General features: G+C 39.7%; 1 protein-coding gene across 1 annotated transcript; it reads right to left on the bottom strand.

Annotated features, from left to right (window-relative positions):
* Positions 1–5576: 5576 nt before the first annotated feature.
* On the bottom strand, positions 5577–19189 carry TMEM41B (transmembrane protein 41B). Its single transcript, XM_065403251.1, has 6 exons — positions 19077–19189; positions 17626–17754; positions 12965–13058; positions 11383–11487; positions 9264–9402; positions 5577–7024 (listed from the first exon to the last, which is right to left on the bottom strand). The coding sequence occupies exons 1-6, from the start codon at positions 19160–19162 to the stop codon at positions 6855–6857; spliced, it is 723 nt and encodes a 240-aa protein (XP_065259323.1). The 5' UTR covers positions 19163–19189; the 3' UTR covers positions 5577–6854.
* Positions 19190–19965: the final 776 nt, after the last annotated feature.

Here is a 19965-nt window from a genome sequence, read left to right as displayed (position 1 = left end):
CAGTTTCATGACTGGCCAGGCTATGGTGTGAAAGTTCTCTTTGTTGAAAACCCGCCCCCTTGACTGACTCATTCCCTGTAAGCAAACCACCCTCCCCCCTTCGATCACAGCTTGCTTTCAAAGGAAATAAAGTCACTATCATTTAAAAATCATGTATTCTTTATTAATTGATTATAAACATAGGGAGAGAACTGACAAGGTAGCCCAGTTGGGGGTTTGGGAGGAGGATAGGAGGGAAGGAAAAGGCCACTAAAAAATTCAATATAATGACAGCCTTTTGGTTGGGCTGTCCAGTGGGGTGGACTGGGAGGGTGCACGGAGCCTCCTCCCCCGTGTCCTTACATGTCTGGGTGAGGAGGCTCTGGAACACGGTGAGGGGGGAGGGAGGTTATACAGCGGCTGCAGCGGCACTCTGATCCTGCTGCCGTTCCTGAAGCTCCACCAGATGCCAGAGCATGTCCGTTTGATCACGCAGCAGCCCCAGCTTTGCAGCCTGCCACCTCTCATCTCGAGCGTCCCTCATGACCTCATGTTCACTGGCATCTTTCCTGTACTTTGATACCGTGTCCTTCCACTCCAAATGAGGTCTTTCATTGCGGGTGGATTCCATGATTTCCGAGAACATCTCGTCTCGCTCCTCTTTTTCCGTCGCCTTATCTGAGATAGCCTTTGGGACGGAGGAGGGAGGCTTGAAAAATTTGCAGCTGCTGTAGGGAGGGAAAAAAGGAGAGAAGTTTTTAAAAAGATACATTTTACAGAACAATGCTTATACTCTTTCACGGTGAACAACACTATTCACATTACATAGCACATGTGATTTCAGTGCAAGATCACATTTTGCATCTTAATATTGAGTGCCTGTGGCTTTGCTGTTAGAGATCACAGACGCAGGTCTGGGCAACAGAATTCGGCTTGCATGCGGCCATGGTAAGCCATTGTCTTTCGGCTTCTGCGCCTTCCTTTCCCACATACCAAGCAAAGCCCGTTGAGTGCTGCGGTTTTCCTGTTAACCTGCTGCAGCAGAAAACAAACTACCCCCCCCATATCCAATTCTCTGGGATGATCGCTTTACCCCTCCCCACACCGCATGGCTGGTATCAGGGAAGATCCCTGCTAGCCAAACGCGAAAAGCTCAGTGCCAATTACCCCCCCCCCCCCGGCTTGGCTAACTACAGGGAAGGATTTCTTTTCAGCCACAGACAAACAGCCCAGTAGGAATGGCCACCTCTGTCCCCTTAATTAAATTCCCGTATTTCAACCAGGTTACCATGAACGATATCACTCTCCTGAGGATTACACAGCGAGATAAAGAACGGATGTTGCTTGAATGCCAGCAAACACCGGGACCATACGCTGCCAGGCTTTGTCATGCAATGATACCAGATTACTTGCTACTAGCATGGTGTGGTCAAGTGTCCTACCATGGAGGACGGAATAAGGCTGCACTGCCCAGAAACCTTCTGCAAAGGCTTTTGGAGTACCTCCAGGAGAGCTTCATGGAGATGTCCCTGGAGGATTTCCGCTCCATCCCCAGACACGTTAACAGACTTTTCCAGTAGCTGTACTGGCCGCAAATGCATCTCAAGTCCTCAGGGCAAATTAATCATTAAAAAACGCTTGCTTTTAAACCATGTTTTATATTTTAAAAGGTAAACTCACCTGAGGTCCCTTCCATGGGGTCATGGTCTTGGGTGCTGCCTTGGGAGGGTTGGGAGGGTACTTCAGTCAGGCTGAGAAAAAGATCCTGGCTGTTGGGGAGAACGGAGTGCTGTGTGCTCTCCACAAGCTCGTCCTCCTCCTCCTCCTCCTCTTCCCTGTCCCCAGAATCCTCAGTGTGGCTGAGATTACCCCCGCCTCGGAATCCACGGTCAGAGGTGGGGTAGTGGTGGCGGCCCCCCCCAGAATTGCATGCAGCTCAGCGTAGAAGCGGCATGTCTGCGGCTCTGACCCGGAGCGACCGTTTGCCTCCTTTGTTTTTTGATAGGCTTGTCTGAGCTCCTTAACTTTCATGCGGCACTGATATGAGTCCCTATTGTGGCCTCTCTCCATCATGCCCTTGGAGATTTTTTCAAAAGTTTTGGCATTTCGTCTTTTGGAACGTAGTTCTGCTAGCACTGAATCCTCTCCCCATATAGCGATCAGATCCAGTACCTCCCATACGGTCCATACTGGTGCTCTTTTTCGATTCTCGGACTGCATGATTACCTGTGCTGATGAGCTCTCTGTGGTCACCTGTGCTCTCCACGCTGGGCAAACAGGAAATAAAATTCAAAAGTTCACGGGGCTTTTCCTGTCTACCTGGCCAATGCATCTCTGAGTTCAGATTGCTGTCCAGAGTGGTCACAATGGTGCACTGTGGGATAGCTCCCGGAGGCCAATACCGTCGAATTGCGGCCACGCTAACCCTAATTCGAAACGGCAATATCGATTTCGGCGCTACTCCCCTCATCGGGGAGGAGTACAGAAATTGATTTTAAGAGCCCTTTATTTCTAAATAAACGGCTTCGTTGTGTGGACGGGTGCTGGGTTAATTCGTTTTAACACTGCTAAATTCAAATTAAACTCATAGTGTAGACCAGACATTAGAGAGGAGATTCTACTTTGCTAAAAGGTAAAGCGGGACTTTCACCACTTTGCCAAAGTACTAAATGTGTATGTAGAAAACAATATCAGCGCCTGCACAGGGAACACATTAACATCAGTACAGTGGTGGTAGCTGCTAAGAAATTAAAGCAATGAATTTTTTTGAGGGGGGAGGGGGGAGATAGGTGCTACAACATAGAGGAGTTTAAAATCTAGACAACTTTCTCCTACAGATTACAACTTTTCAGGTCAATTCTCTTTTGGTGGATCTAGAAGAGTTAGAAATATCCAGGGGCTTCCTTTTCAAATCCTAGTAAACGGTACATAATGTTTTTTGGCCATGTTAGAGAGCCTCACTATACCTATATATCTTAGATATCACCCCTCATGAAGCTGTGCTAGAATTTTACTTGTTAGTATTTCCACAGCATAATCACAGAGCTGCAAAGACATTAAAAATAGAACCTAACTCTTACATAGCACCATTTACAAAATGCATTATAATATTCCACGTAGCTTTTAAACTATTTACTAATGTTAAAAAATAATTTTCAAAGGTGCATCAAGACCACCTCTCGTTCAGTATTTCCATTCACTGAATGGGGTTGGTATCACCCCCAGCTGCCAGTAGATCTGCCAGCTTGATACAGCCTTATCTCCCAGTAAAAGGCTGATCATTAAGGCAGTCAGGCTGAGAACACGTTGGTCCCATTGCAAACCATAGGGTGAGAGATTTCCAAAATTTCCTAAGGTGAATTCTATTTTAGTTTATCTTACAATAGTGAATACCCATCTATTTCATATACCATTTACCAGCACAGACCAACCAAAACAGATTGCGAACTGAGTTTGAAAAGCTTAAAAAAAAAAAAAAAAAGTGTTTTACTCTGCTTAATAGGATAGTCCAGTCAGTGGTATTTTAAAGAAAGAACACTTTCCTTATTTGCTATTGTAATTTTATGATAAAAAGCCTCTTAATTAGGTCCTTTTAATATGTAAGAACAATCCCACTGCTACAGGACAGCATGCTGTAGATTGGACATATGGATCCATCATTAACTTTGAAGACTATGAGTGAAGTTTTACTTTCAAAACTTCTGGGTCTTTCAATAATTAATTGAAAATAAAAAGTAAGTGATCAGCACAGATGATCTCATCTGGTCATCAGTGTCTGATTTGTATCATCCTAAATCCCTAGATATGGCAATTGTCTTAGTTTGAGCAGCATCACAATGACAGTACTCCACAATTAGTCATCAGGATTGTTTGTGCAAAATATTAAAATCCTCAGACATGGCAAAACGTCATGTTTTCTTACTTTGCTCTGACACTATCAACTAATTAAATCTATTCTACAAGGAGAATAGCCAGTGCATTGAAGTTGGCTTAGTAATTCTAAGTGCCTATAAAAACTATTTCAGAACACTTCAACTATTTATAAATAGATTCAGCTAAAAATTTACTGTATGTTCAAAAAAAAAAAAAGGTGAAGCTAGTGCACACAAAAGAAAAGTCATTACAAGTTTGTATAGTTTTGTTTTATTATCAAATGCAAAAGACATTTAGTAATGGTGTCTTGGAAATATTGTTTACTAGAGTAATACAACTCCAAAGATAACAGGTTACCTAACAGTTCAAAATGCCTTGATATTTCAAAGGAGCTACATTTTTTATCTTCTTCTTACCTCCCCACTTGCTTCATGACAGACACTGTTTTCCTGTTAGAGAGCTGTACCTCTTAATCACTTGCTGAATTTCCTTCCAATGAAAAGAAGGCATTGCAAGTGTTCCATAACTGGGCCTTATCCCACATTCTTTTCTGTTCTTTTCATTCCAATGCCTGTAGTATTCAGATACACCGAAGTAGTTCCCAGGGATGAGGGACTGTTCAAGGAATTTCTCTTGGCATTCACTGAAGATATATATGGAACAGTTGACTAGAAGCCAATTAAGTTTTTGCAAAAGAAGAGAACTGTAAGGTAAGGTCCTTTCTATGATATAAAAAGCTATTGTGCTGGGAAGCCAATTAGAACATGGTTGGAGTAGTTTTAACTTCACAACATAGCTTAGTCCCATCTACACAGTGAATTGTGACTACCCTGTAAAATCCAAGGCTCTAGCATGATTCATAAGGACTTGAAACATAGTTCAGACCCTTCTATGACAAGAGTCCCTCAAACTGCAGTTTGATAGTGTAGATGAAACCTAAAAGTAGAATCTATACTGACCTATGTCAGGCAGGACACACAGAAATGTTTAGAGATGCCATTGGACTAGCAGTGGTGCTGAACGATCTCTAAAGAGGGACTTTTTTCCTGACTGAGGTTAACACTACAGCAGGAAGAAACCTCACTGTTCAGACTGGTGGATCCAAGGTCATAGAACATTATAAACCTTTAAAACTAAAGTACTAAAGTACATTTTTAGACTAAAAATTCTAAACCCATAAATACCCAAAGCTATATTTTACAACGAACCTTGTAAACAAGTGATAAAACATTGATGTTTTAGCTAGCAACACAAAACCACCAGTTTATTGTGTAGTCCGCATCTGAATGAAAAATTCAATAGGCATTGAAAAGTCAGTTTACATAAAAGAAAAATGGATGACAAAAATAGTGTAGGCAATTAATATATTGCCTATGTATTTACACATAATACGGTGATAAAATGAATGAGTCAATCCACATTATGTTACAAAAGAACAAAGCTGTTGAAGGTACCAGTACCTTTCATATCATCACATTTATAGTACTGTTCTCTTATGTCATGTCATGGAGCATTTTAGATGAGTTTTCAGGATGAGAAGACACTGTACAAAATTTCAGCAGAGTAATTCCTCAGATATCTGAGCATTGCAAAGCAGGTACTAATGAGGCAGGACCTGATTCAGACAGATACTTAGGCAGTGCCTAATTTTAAAGCATGCAAGCACCGACTTCAGTGGGACTTAAGCATGTGCCTAAGTACGTGAGTAAGTATTGTGTTGAATTGGGAGCTTATATTTTAAGGGGCCCACTGACAATGCAACAAACTGATAACAGTAGCGATAACCATTCAAGAGACGGTATTGTATACCTTAGTGGATGATAAAACACCACCAATTACCCACCAGTCAGAACACAGAATGCAGCCTTCTAGGATATGTATAAAGTGTAAGATTTTTATTACATGATGATCTGAGCTTTACATGGCAATATTTCAGATAAACAAAAGAACTGTGTAATAATTTGCATACCTGATAAAACTTTTTAGCCAGATGAGTTGTAATGGTAGCAGGTTACTATTGCCAAGACCAAAATTCCCTCCCTTCTGTCCCAAATTCTCAATATATCCTAAGAATTGTAAGTCGCTTATAATTACTCTATTTGCTTTAATCATTTAAGGACTGAAATATATTGTATAACAAAATGTAGTAATTATCTCAAATTGGCAGGATAAGTCTATGCATCTGAAATACTGGCAAAACTAGACAAATAAAAATCAGTCTAAACAAGCATTAAAAACTTCAAAATTAATCAACAAGCCAAGATAAAATTCTGACCTGCTCTCCAAAAATAAAATCTACAGTATGGGAATGATTTGACTGAATTTGTTAATCCAGTTAATAAAGTAGTTCAAGTATTTAAATTGAGACAACACTAATGAAGAGAAAGAAGAAAGCATTTTAGCCTCCTGCAGTTTTACATCACTGGAATTTAACATACTGCTCCAAGAGAGAAGGCTTATGTTTTACAAGTGAATGCCATTGTACTTTACATTATTCTGGGACCAGTAAGGACAAAAGCAGATGAAAGTGGAAAATTAGAATGAGAAAATTATTCAGACCAAACCATTAAGTTACATTCAAGTCTGCAGAGTCATGTAGAATGCTACAAACTACATTGACCAAAAGTTATTTGAACTTTTAGAAACCAATATTTGTAGGTTGCATTTTAAGCTATCCAATTTTGCCTTTCTGCCCCATATATGAAGCAAAGCAAAAAGTTAACTAATCTTCAGTGTTTTGAGTTCCCTCCTCTCGCCTTCAAAGAATAAAACACTGATGGTTTGGACTACAAAACTATATGCAGAATATTTCTGAACACAGTTCCTTGAATGTCAGACAGTAAAATATGCTCCTTTAAAGAAATAAGGAAGTTCTTATCCATTACAAGTCTCCCCTTTTTTACATTGCTGAGGATCTGATAAAAAAAACCCTGTGAAACATACAAATATCAGAAGTGCTGATCCTGAGATGAATTATGGGAAATTTAGATCCAATGTGATCTTTATTCAAACTTTTGTTTAAGCTTCTTCTGGAAGACAGCTGGCAAAATAGAGAGAATAGCTAGAATCATGAGAACAAATACAGAGTTCCAGGAAACCGCTTCCCCTGCTGTTGTAAGCTGGTACAGTGTTGTTCCTGCCTTAATTGCTACAAAAGATGGTGGTGCAACACCTATGTGTACAGAGATAAAACAAAGAATCAGTTAAAGAGAACTAAAACAATAAAAGCACAAGTTACTTTTCAATTTTTTGTTTTTTAAGGCAAGCAAATGCTCTCCATTTTAGAACTTTGTTGGAAACAGTTTAAAGCAACAAAGTCAAGAACTTAATAAAAATACAGGTCATAACAAGTACAGTATCATACAAAAAAACATACATACACCATTTTTCTATAGCACCTAGACCTTATATTATAATCTAAAGAGGTGTACATTCTTTTCCCCACTATGTATGTTGTACTGACTTTTTAGTTTGCATATACAGACTATGAGTAAGTAGCACCTGGGGATTAGACCAAAAACAACAGTTTACCATGTCTAATTTTGTTTCTAATTATACATTTCTGCGTGGCTTTTTGTTAGTAATCCATTATGAAATCAAATACTACAGACTATTTCCAAACAAAGACACCTAACTACCCATCCATAATAAAAAAAGACAAGAATGTATGCTAGTACACAGGAAGTCAGAGAGCAACTTGTGAAGGGTCACCATTTATAAAGAGGGGAAATATAAACTGTAGTTCCATTGAAGCACAGGGAGAGAACTGAGCAAGTTTACCCAAACTGAGATTTCAGTTTGGATAGCTAATAATTTATGCATGTGGTTAACTTTATTGCCATGAGTAGTCCTTTTCTTTACAAGAGTGGGGCCTTCCTAAATTACCACAACAGACTATATCCTAAAATCCCAAACTAAAGACACCTTACAGTTCCCATTCATATTATTTCTATTCATACTAAATTTTAGAAGACAATGCCCTTCAAAAAAGCATACTACTTAGTAAGCTTTATTACAAACAGATGGTTATATGTAAGTCTCAACACCATAGTACAGTCTTGTTAAATTACATGCTGTTTTTCCCTACATAGTTAGTGGTTAATAAATAATAAAATAAGTGCTAAGTAGATAATCTTCGTTTGTATTTTTGTTTAACTATGCAGCTCAATAAAACTAGAAGGTTGGAAAAATATAATTTTCTTGTGACAAGGAAAAAAAAGGAGTTTCCGAAATGTCTCGAAGCACCTAATCTAGTAGACACACCAATGAATAGATGTATTTTGACATCATAGGATTGTTGTTGTTGTTGTTGTTGTTGTTTTAGGGGGAAATAATTCACTTGTTCACCAAGATAGAGACAATTCCCATCCTGTAAGATTAATTTAGTTACCACTTTCTTTTAGGTTCAGTCGAGACAATAATAATAATAGTAATACCTAGCTCTTATGTAGATCTCAAAGCACTTTACAAAGGACGTCAGTATTATCATCTGCATTTTACAGATGGGGAAATCAGTGCACTGACTTGCCCAAGGTCACCCAGCACTCCAATGGTGGGAACTAAACCAAGGTCTCCTGAATGATAATCCAATATTACATCCACTAGACCAGTGGTCTCCAAAGTGGGGTGCGTGCACCCCAGGGGCTGCACAAGAGGATCCTCCGGGGTGCGCGGCAGGAGGAGCGCTGCCGGAGCAGCGCCGCTTCCCCTCTCTCCCCCCTCTCAGTAGTTCGGCCGGGAGTCCGAGCAGCTTTTTTTTTTCCCCCTCCCTCGGCAGTTGGGGTGCGCAATCAAAAAAGTTTGGAGACCACTGCACTAGACTATACTGCTTTCTATAGAGTTAGTAGTACATGAATAGCTCATACCCCGGGTGAAAAATATTTGTAACAAAATGCAAACTGAAGACGACACAAAACATTTTTTGAATTTCATTAGGAAGTTAATCTGTTCAAGAAAAATGACAATGGTAAACAAATTGGAGAAAAACAAGCCCTTCATGTGAAAACATGAGAGATTCTGAGGCAAAACAATTTTGCATAAAGAACATAAAATAAATCTGAGTTTCACGTTTTCAATACAAAACAGTCATTCTACTTAAAAAAAAAAATCACAAAATGGGACAAAGGACACTGCTGAAGCGTACAGATTTGGCATGTAACCTTGGACAAGTAACTGAACTTCTGTCTCATTTTCACCAACTGTAAAATGTGAACAACACTGGAGTAAGATGTGAGGCCCTCCCATATTATGATGATCAGCTCCATAGAAAAATATAAATAAAAGAAATAATGAAGTCATGTAATCATTCAGTTGACCAGTAGATGGTGATATACACTAAATGATTCTCTGAACGGGGAGGAAAAAACAACAGGGTCCTTAAAAAGCTTTAATTTATTAACCAAAATTCTTACCTAGAAAAGTACCAATGAAAAATACTTTCAGTGGTACATTTATTACAGGAGATGTTATATTGATAAACCAATTAGGAAGAAAAGGCGTTATTCTCAAAAATATTATGTAGTTAATGAGGTGTTCTCTGTGTCGTTCAACCTGCCACAAAATTAAAAAAAATTCAGTAAAATCCCTGTCTTGGAAATACAATTATCTTAATTTAAACACATGTACCATTAAATAAGGCTGTTCTTATTCAGATATTGTGCATCTGTAGTCTGGTTATTAGCTAAGAAGTTTATATACACCTTTCTTTAGCAGAAATTAACAAAGGCAAAAAAAATAGACAGACAAAATATTTAAACAAGTTCCGATTGGAGCTTGTGAGAAGGGTCAGGAAAACATTTGTTAAATATAGTGCTGAAGTTAGCTTAGAAATTCTGACTTTTGGGATGGGAGTTAGACATCATATTATATATCTACTCAGTGAACTAAATCAACTCACTCTTTAACAAGGAAAAAAAATAGCTCATCAAAGAGCAACTATTGGTCTCTGTTTGTGCAGATACATCAGATAGAAAAGCAGAATGTATAAACTTAGATCCAGATGCCCTTTTACACCACATACACCTCTACCTTGATATAACGCTGTCCTCGGGAGCCAAAAAAATCTTACCGCATTACAGGTGAAACCGCGTTATATTGAACTTGCTTTGATCCACCGGAGTGCGCATCCCCCTCCCCCTCCCCCCGGAGCACTGCTTTACCGCGTTATATCCGAATTCGTGTTATATCGGGTCGCGTTATATTGAGGTAGCAGTGTATTTGAAAACCTTATTCAGACTTGAGGTTTTACTATGTTTATACACCAAGGTTAGATACGGTATATGTGTCTAAATAAAGAAAGAGGTGCATTTGAACATGCATTAGCGAGGGGAGCCTAAGGCTTACTCTGACCAGCTAACATGCTAAAACTAATAACTACAAATTGCCTTGTCAACACCATGTTAAAAATACACTTTTTATCCTGGTGAAAAACAAGAGAAGTGAAGCCTTAAACTATAACACTGTTTGATCTTACCTGTGGGCCTTGAACCAAGATGCGTTATCTGATTTAGAAACAGCTTCTCAACATGCTTATAACATGGTTTTGGGCTGTTCGTGTGTGTAGCTTTACTAGTGGAGATAGGTCCCAGATAGCAAGTGCTTAATGTTTTCACTTAATTGGAAAATATCCCAGGCTTTAGCACAATTCTTAAAACTATCTCGGTTTCATCTACACTGCACCATCTGTAGCTGTGTTGAAAGAGTAATGGGACAACTACATTGTAATCAAATCCCACCCCACACCCACAGTTGAATAATCATGTAAATGGGACTAGAGACCCTATATACATAAATAGTGATAACAGCTTAATGCGATTCCTGCCAAAACAGATCAGGTACAGTTTGCCTGGCTATGGAGAAACAGGTTTAAAAGATTTTTTTTAAAATGAACTATACATCCAAAACAAAGATTTGTAAAACAGTTATTCCTGATCCACAATGGCCAGAGAAGTTGACTTTAAAGTTTGTTTAAGAATAGAACATTGGGCACAGAAAGTAAAGAGCATGGTTTTGTTCATCAAGAAAATCTCTTCCAGTGAAATTCATCCAAGAGGGTGTTTACTGTTGTAACATTAAAAAATCATGTTTTTTAAAATCTGAAATAAGAGTATTACTGCAGTTAGACAGATTAACTATGAACTCAAATTTAAGAGGACAGTTTAATTTTTAAAAATTAAGCTGATTCCTTATATGAAAAAGTTTAAATATCACATTAGGAAGACTACATATTTAATTGTATTTGCTGAACCTGCTTAATGCTAAATTTGCTTTCCACCTCATTCCATAAATATGCTTTGGGCCAGATTCTGCCATGCTTATTCATACCAAGTACAGTAGTACTGTACACTTAATGAGTTGCACCATTTGCTTTAAGGAGAATACACTTGGAGTGAGGTGCTAGTTGTGAGTAATGATGGCAGAATCAGCCATTTCTTATTAGGTTTACTGTGAACACCAAAACCCTTATGATTCCATCTTTTTCAATTCTAAGTTTATATAATCAGCATGAATGTTGACCAAAAGCAACTTTACCTGCTCTGACCATTTCACTGCTTTCTCTGTTAAATATTTGTACACAACTGGCCGTCCGACTAAATATGAAAGCATATAACAGAAAGAGGCTCCAAGTCCAGAACACTGCAAATGAAAAAGAAAGTGAGAAGAAATTCTTTGCAATTTGTACAACAATCTCTAATCCCTGCTGATTTCATTAGCAGTAAAGGGCCTGGCTCCATACAGCTATCCATTTAGGCTGCTTTACAGGGTTCTCCTTTTAATTGTCTGTGTTAGCCACTCCTAGATATACACATACAACACCAATCGTTAGAATCTTTTCTGTAACAGCTTTGCTTAGGCCAGAGGTTCTCAAGCTGTGGTCCGTGGACCACCAGTGGCTCATGAGTTCCATTCAGGTGGTCCACAGATAGTTCCCTCTAAGGTGCGCACCTGGGCAGCCACACACAAGAAAATGAAGGGCTGCCCACCTAATTAGTGCAGCTGCGCAGGCACGTACGGTTCTACTAATTAGGTGCCTGGACCCTGGAGAAGACACACATGTAAGGTGATGTGGTGGCATTAGGAGGAATATGGGGTAGGTGGGAGGGAGTGGTGGGGTGAGAAGAGGGGGTGGGGGGAATTTGGGACGTGCAGGGCTGTGGAGGCCAGAGAAAGAGGCGACTTTCCCCAGCTCCAGGGCTACAGCTGCCATGGAGAGACAGCCCTCCTTCCCAGCCTCAGCTCCGTGGTGGGGGAAGAGACCCCCTTGCTTCCCAGCCCCAGCTTGGGGGCTGCTGCGGCAAGAGGGAGAGACCCCCCCCCTCCTTCCCAGCCCAGCTCGAGGGCTGCCGCAGCAGGGGAGAGACAGCACTCCCCAAACTACTGCTAAAAAAATGGAAGTTACTTGTCCAGACAAGTGATTTCCATTACATCTGGGGAGAGGTGTGAAAACCATTAAGCCCAGATCTTTGTTATATGATCTAGTTCTGGCTCTTCAGAGTACTCCCATTGAATCTTTAGTAGCAAGCAGCACTAGATTTGGTGGGGGTGCTGCTAGGTGTTTTGTAGAATAAAGACCTTATTTGCAAGCTCTTTGAAGCAGGGATCTGTCTGCAAGCTCCAAGCCATGTGTTAATGTGCTCCAGGGCTTGTAAGAACTCCATGAGTCCATTGTGAGTTTCTGAGTTGGTGACACACACAATGTGAAACCAGGAGAACTTTACCTGTTTCTACAAGGCTCTGTTGCATTTGCACAGCGTGGGTCCTAAACACTCATTTAAAATACCCATAACCAACCACCTGATCAGCAAAAACAACGAGGAGTCCTTGTGGCACCTTAGAGACTAACAAATTTATTTGGACATAAGCTTTCATGGGCTAGAACCCACTTCATCGGATGCATGAAGTGAAAAATACAGGAGCAGGTATAAATACATGAAAGGATGGGGGTTGCTTTACTAAGTGTTAGGCCAGTCTAATGAGATAAATCAATTAACAGCAGGATACCAAGGGAGGAAAAATAACTTTTGATGTTGCTCCTAAACCCTGCTTGACTACAACAGCAGTCATCCCAAATGCCAATTTATTGGGGGAGGGGGAAGGAGAAATACATACTTACCAGACAGACAAGAAATAAGGCTAATGGGAATGGATAAAGAAACCCTGAGAGGATACTGAGAAATATAGAGCCGGGTATAGCAAATGTTTGCAAGCTGAGTGCTTCTCAGTTAAGGATAGAACATCATGTTACTTAGAACTTTTACATTCTTCATTTTAAAAGTGATCATGGTATTTACCAACTTGCAAGCTGAACATTAGAAATATGTATATCCTCAAAATACTACTGTTGGCATAAGCAGTTTACAAGAGATATTTGGGAAGCAATGCATTAATATATTCGTTTTTAAGGCCTTGCCCACATAAACTTGCACCAATTCAACAAAATCTTTTTTGCAAAGACACTCTTAGTTAAATCAGTGCAAACTGTTTTCTTCTTTCAGATTTTAGGTTTAGTGTTCATTCGAGTGACGGGACGACTGAAACAGCTTTGATAAGGTACAGTACAAATAAGTACTATATGACCAGTAACAAAACCTCATTCTTCACCCGCAGCATACACATACCATTCCAGCCTCACACCACTTTTCTTAGATTTTAAGGCCAGAAGGGACCACTAGAATAATCTAGTCTGACCTTCCACATAACACTGACCATAGACTTTTCACCTTGTCATTCCTGCCCACACCTCTAACTTTTGTTTCAGCTGCAGAATTTTTTTTTATTTTTTATTTATTTATTTTTTGCAGAAGTTGCCAAAACATCCAAAACTTTGTGGAGGTTTTATGGATGTTGGTACTAGGATAAGACCAAACCCATATTTGCTTGTGACGTACGCCAGAATTTGAAACCAGGTCTTGAAAAGTTAAAGTCTAATACAATAATCCATTGCATAGGACACCCCCTTAAAAGTGTTTAATTTTAAAAAGTGACATGTTGGCACACAAACCAATAGTAATATCAGACAAGCATGCGATCGCCTTCCTACCCTAAATTTCTTCCCTTTTAAAAACCTCTTCATCCTAGAGGTCCAGGTTAAGGACTACATACTTCTCACTACATAAACTAGATAAGGGATGTCAAACATATAGTCCAGATTAAGTTAAAGTATTTATTTATGTGGTCAGCACGACATGTTCAACTTGTGCAGAAGCTCACTCAGTGTTGTTGTTTTTTTATAAAGTTGTATTTTTAGTCCTCACAGTTGTGAAGGAAGCCATCCAAATGCAAACCTAGAGTAATTGATGTCATGTAGGCATGAATCTAAAAGCACTGAGTGGTGGACTCCCTTGTCCAGTATTAATCTGCTTGAAGTGTCAATTCAAATTCAATTATGATACATCATTGTTGACCACTTTAGCAAATGAAACTGAGAAAGTGGTAGCAATAAAGTCCATGGGAACTGGGAGTTGCTGCCTGGAAGTAGAGGAAAAAAAGTTCTTGGGGTCTTGCCATCAATTCAGCTCTGTGTTGATATGAAGTGGCACTACAATCTTGTTCATCTGATGTCTTATCGAGTAGTAGGCTAACTGGAGCCAAAGTTGAAGGGGCCACAAGTGGAAGTCTGGAAAGCACTGTCACAAGCACTCACCAATGTGGTGTACAAGTCCAGGACAAGTCTGTACCATCATAGTCAGGTTTGATTTTATTCTGTTTAGAAATGACTACAATGATAGGACTCTGTCCTCTGGAAGAAAAGCCCTCACTGACCAGAGCTGATCATGGCTCCTATGAACACTAACAATAGTGATAGGGGGAAGGACAATTCTTCTTAGTTCACACAGAAGTGCACTTAGGCAAACAGGCAGAAAGCACATTTCAGGCTTGTTGCCAGCTGTTGTTGGGATCAGGTAGACATTGATACTTCTTTGGTTTGCAGCCACCACCACTAAGCATTTTGGGAAGACTCACTGCTTGTACTGGTAATGGCTGGCCCTACTATGAATTTTAGGTACTTCCTGTGGGCCGGATGGATAGCTATGCGAAGCATAAGTACTGTAAGTCGACAGTTACAAGCCTCTATTGAGTCTGAAGTGATGGAATGATGGAGGCAAGTGTTACCATCCTGAATCTGTGTCATTTTCATTCAATCTCCTCAGCTCAAGGATAGGACAAAGGCCCCCTTTCTTCTTCAGAATAAGGAAATAGCAGAATATCTTTCCCCGTACTCCTGCAGTACCTCTTCTATGACTTCTAGACAAAGCAACGAGGCCACTCCTGTTTGGAGCAGGTTCTCATGAGAAGGGTGTCTGAAAAGACAGGGAAGGAGGAGGAGTACGTAGGGGGAAAGGCAAGGAAATGGTTAGAGTAGCCAGGACTGATGATGCCTAGCACCCATTGGTCAACTGTAATCACAACCCACACCTGGTGAAAAAAACAAGGTGGCTTCTGAAGGTGAGGATAGGCTCTAACTTGGCTCCAGTCTCTCTCCTTGGGCCTCTCTCTTTTGGGGACGATATATGTACGATTGTGATAGGGAACTGGGGTGCATTCCCCTAGGGATCACAATCTAAAATCTTTAAGGGAATAGAACACTTCAGCTGTTTGGCTGCTGAAGAGCTCCATCCCTTCAAAGTGCATTGCACTTCTTGGAAATGCCGAACACTTGAAACCAAAGCCCACCTCATAGTGATGGCAGAGTCCGATACAACCGTGGCTACTTGTAAGGATATCTTTGAGACCATTTGACCCACCTTCATGAGCTCTCAGAGTTCTCTCTTGTTATCCTGTGGGAGCATTGTCGGAAAGTGGACTTGCTCTTATCTCCCAAAATTATATTTTGAACAAAGCCTGATATTTTACTTTAGAACACAAGAGCTTAGTAGTGATGCTAAGGAATCAGTCTTACACCAAAAAAAGGTCCTTTTTTTATGGTCTCTTTTCTGGGGTGCCCTTTGCAAACCTGGATTTTTCTTGTATTGCTGATATCACAAGTCACCCTAGGTTACGTTAAGCATATAAAGTTTCAAAGCTCTTTTGTGGCTCCTCTTTTTTGCTCCTTTTAGATGAGGGAGGAAGAGTGGTTGGAGTCTGCCAAAGGTGAAGATTATGCCCTTCTTGAGTTCAAGTGTGCCCTCACTGATAGGGAGGGCAATCCTTGCTGGGGCTGAGGAGTTCAGGATGTCAAAGAACTTAATGACCTTTTCCTGGGTCACTGAGATATCAATGCTCAGAGCCTCAGAGAACCAGGTCAGCGGGTACTAGAATGCCTTGAAGGTGTCAGGTGCAAGTGCTACTGCCCCATCTAGTAACAAGGGAGGTTGCTGGAACTCTTTTGGTGCTGCCTTTTCAGAGGCCCATGTCTGGCTCAAGCAAGGGAGGTCTGGCTAATGACGCCACTAGGGAGCAAGATCTTCTCTTCCATAAGACCTGGGAGGGATATCTGCTCCAGCACACACATGTGGTTCCCTAGTATGATCAATGGGGGCAAAATGCTTAATTCATTGGTAAGGGAACTTGTAAAAAATTTAATATTAACCATATTTTAAAGTGCCATCCTGATATTAACTGTGTGTGACTGATTAGAATAACAAGACAAACAGTATCAAACTCAGAGTAAATGAACAAAGTGTAAAATTGCTTTGTAAGCATATTTCAAGGGTTTGAGATAAACACATCACAGCATGCACATTAGTTGACCAAAGTCTGTCACTAATCTAAGAAGAGCGACATTTAACTATTAAAGCAGCAGATGTCATGGTATTTAATTAGACAGCTGATTGGTTTTTTTTGTAAAACACGTGTTACCTTACATCCATCTTTGTCATTTCAACTCATTTCCCTTTTGTATAGGATCCATTTAAAATGTTATTTGTGAACAACTGCTTTTTGGAATAGAAGCAGCTGTAAGATAAATCATTACTGAATTAATGACATTGGATAACCCTGTTTTGAGTTACTAAAACCTCTCATATTGCGTTATAGAGAAGACCTCCTCCACCATCCTTTTTTAAAAATTATAAGTGGAACAACCATTGAAGGTTCATTTTTATCTAAGCATTTTTTATTACTAATTAATATATTCTGAATTCTGCATCACTACCAACAAAAAGAGAACTGCTGCTTGGAGTAACAATTAGACTGTATTTTAACTCCAAATATCTTGTTCTTGTTAACTTCACATAAAGAGATCCAGCAATTCTTTGTGTAAAATAGGCATTACAGGAATGAAGGCGTGCCTTGAAATACTTCTGAGAAATGCCCCAGATACAAATTTAAATTCTCTCTTTTTATAGTAGCTGTAATAGAGGCAGTGTTTGAGTATCTTAGGAATGTGGGGCTGTACTTAATTTTGATTTTCTTTTTAAGATCTCCACAAGAGAAGTGATTTGAAACAATTGAACCAATATGTTCTATAAAGCCAGATAGTTTATATGTTAAGTTATATATTAAGAACTATTTCCAAAAAGGACACTGTCAAGATTGGTAGATTTAAAACAACTTTCTAGCTGCATTTCCTATGTACATGTACACCGCACTTTCATTCTGCCAGTCTGGTCCATTCTTACAGGCAGGCAGGCACTGAAATACACAAGAAAATGACTAAGTACTTTAGAGTTCAATATTCTTGTGCATTTCAATACCTAACCCAATAGTTACATTTTTAATCTTCATCCTCTTTTACATCCCTCCTTCAATGTTTACATCCCCCCTTCAAATTTTTCAGAGAAAAACACCATTAACTGCAACTAAACAACTTTCATATCACCAGGAAAAGGATACAAAACATATGTGGCAAAATAAGCCACTAATACTTGGACGTAGAAGGTGTCTTTGTATTTGGAAAGGACTTTTCCTAAGGCCTTGGCATCATCCATGTCTCTGGGAATCTTTATACATTCTCTCTCTTCTCTGAAGAAAAAAAAAAAAAAAGAAAAGAAAAAAAAAAGAATTCCAGGAATTAGGCTAAGTAATCAGTAAATAAAATTTTAAAACTCATTTGCCCCAATATAAGATAATAAATCAAAGAGCTAGCAAAACAATTAGTCTAATTGTTGGTGAGATAACTTTCCTAGGCAGAGAACACAAATCTATAGGATTCTGCAGCTCAAACCCTCAGATAATTTTAGGTGTTTTCAACATTATTTCTTCTTGTTCAGATTATACAGATGAAGAAAAATTAACATTGACTGAGATTTTTTGGGAGGGATGGAGTGTTACATCCTTCTTCACAAGAGGAAACATTTTCCAGGTATTTTGCCTTATGGGTGCGTACTTTCTTTTTTGCCTTTTTAAAGTTGAAGTATGCAGTACAATTTTTGTACTGTTATACCTTATTTCAGTTAGGCATGAGATATAATTTTATTTTTTGGCCACTATAGTTAAAAGCAATACAACCTCCTCACTGTGGACACAATTATACCAGTATATACGTGCCTTATACAGGTATAGCTTATTTCCCCCACCTATATGAGAACAAACAACACCGGTATAAATCACATTTATACCAGTATAACTGTATTCAAAGATGGGAAGGTTGTACTGCTTTAATTATAGCAGTATAGTTAAAGTGATACAACTTTTGCTTTTAGACTAGCACTGACTGGCAGTCTCCAGCACTTGCTTATGGATATTTCCAACTTTGAGGTTTTATATTTTGACTTTCTGGGTTGTCTAATGAATTTCCTTCCACCCCTCCCCACCCCCTTTTTCATATTTCTATCAGGTTATGAAAATGTTGAGGTATGTCAGTTTGGGGACCTCCTAAAACGGGGGTGGCCAACCTGTAGCTCCGGAGCCACATGCGGCTCTTCAGAAGTTAATATGCGGCTCCTTGTATAGGCACCGACTCCAGGATTGGAGCTACAGGCACCAACTTTCCAATGTGCCGGGGGGTGCTCACTGCTCAACCCCTGGCTCTGCCACAGGCCCTGCCCCCAATCCAGTCCTTCCTGCCCCCTCCCCATAGCCTGCCATGCCCTCGCTCCTCCCATTCCCCCCCAGAGCCTCCTGCATGCCACAAACCAGTGGATCGGCAGGGCTGCCAGTGGGTGGGAGGCGCTGGGAGAGCTAATGGGGGACTGCTGACATATTACTGTAGCTCTTTGGCAATGTACATTGGTAAATTCTGGCTCCTTCTCAGGCTCAGGTTGGCCACCCCTGTCGTAAAACCTTTAGTTGTAGAGGATACTACAAAGAAAAGCCAGCGAATTAATCCTTCTCAATATACTTACTCACTAAGCTGTGGAAAATATTTATATACTAGAAACATAATCGAAGCAGCAGATAGAAAGATGGACACTAATATGAGAAGTGACATTCGTGCTGATCCACCTTCTATATGGGCCTTTCCTAAAATTAAACAAAATTATAGTTAACAAAAAAAAAAAAATATGACAGAGTTCAAAGTTATGCTTCCAAAAGTTTTTTAAGTAAGTATTTTGTGGATAAAATCTTCCTACAAAAAAGCCATCTCTCTTATATTCCCTAGAAGCTGCAGGCAAGTTCTTGCATTCCTTACTTGAGCAAAGCTCCCACTGACATAAACCCAAATAAGGACTACTGGAGCTGGCCCTCAATTAATACATTAAGGGAGAAAACCTGCTTTACACCCTTATTAATCACAGCAAAGTAACATGAGAACACGCATGTACAGTACACTAAACTTTTTGCCAAAAATTCCCCACCACTGGTTTAGCTACAGTAAACAAAATGCTGATGGCCATGCTGTCTAAACTCTGCTCAGGGAAGATCTAGCGCTGCATTAACTCGGGCCAGCCATGTCAACACTACAAGAAGAGATATTTTTAACACGTTAACTAATTAAGGTAAATCCTAGGAGATACATTTACAAAAACATCTTGCCTTTTCTAGACTAGGATTTTAATACATACTTATTAACATATTGTAGCGAACATGTTAAAAAAAACCACCTTTTCCTAATGAAGACAAGGCCTAAGGAAAAGGTACTTTTAAAAATAGCTTTCACTTAGCCTTAGTATACACAGGAAAGTTTTTTTCAGTATAACCTAAGGTGTGACATTAAACTGATACAATGATACAAGTAAACCCTTCCCCCCACTCAATGGAGATACTCTTTACTCCTGGGGGAGTTCTGCGCTA

Source organism: Emys orbicularis, chromosome 4, assembly GCF_028017835.1.
Source record: "Emys orbicularis isolate rEmyOrb1 chromosome 4, rEmyOrb1.hap1, whole genome shotgun sequence".
Lineage (NCBI taxonomy): Eukaryota > Metazoa > Chordata > Testudines > Emydidae > Emys > Emys orbicularis.
This window is presented reverse-complemented; position numbering and strand designations above follow the sequence as displayed.

Coding starts and splice junctions, on each gene's coding strand:
- TMEM41B (XM_065403251.1), bottom strand. CDS start 19,162: ATGTCACTTCTCATATTAGTGTCCATCTTTCTATCTGCTGCTTCGATT. Junction 17,755..19,076: donor TATTTTCCACAGCTTAGTGA/GTAAGTATATTG, acceptor TTTTTTCTTCAG/AGAAGAGAGAGAATGTATAA. Junction 13,059..17,625: donor TATTTTGCCACATATGTTTT/GTATCCTTTTCC, acceptor AGAAGCACTCAG/CTTGCAAACATTTGCTATAC.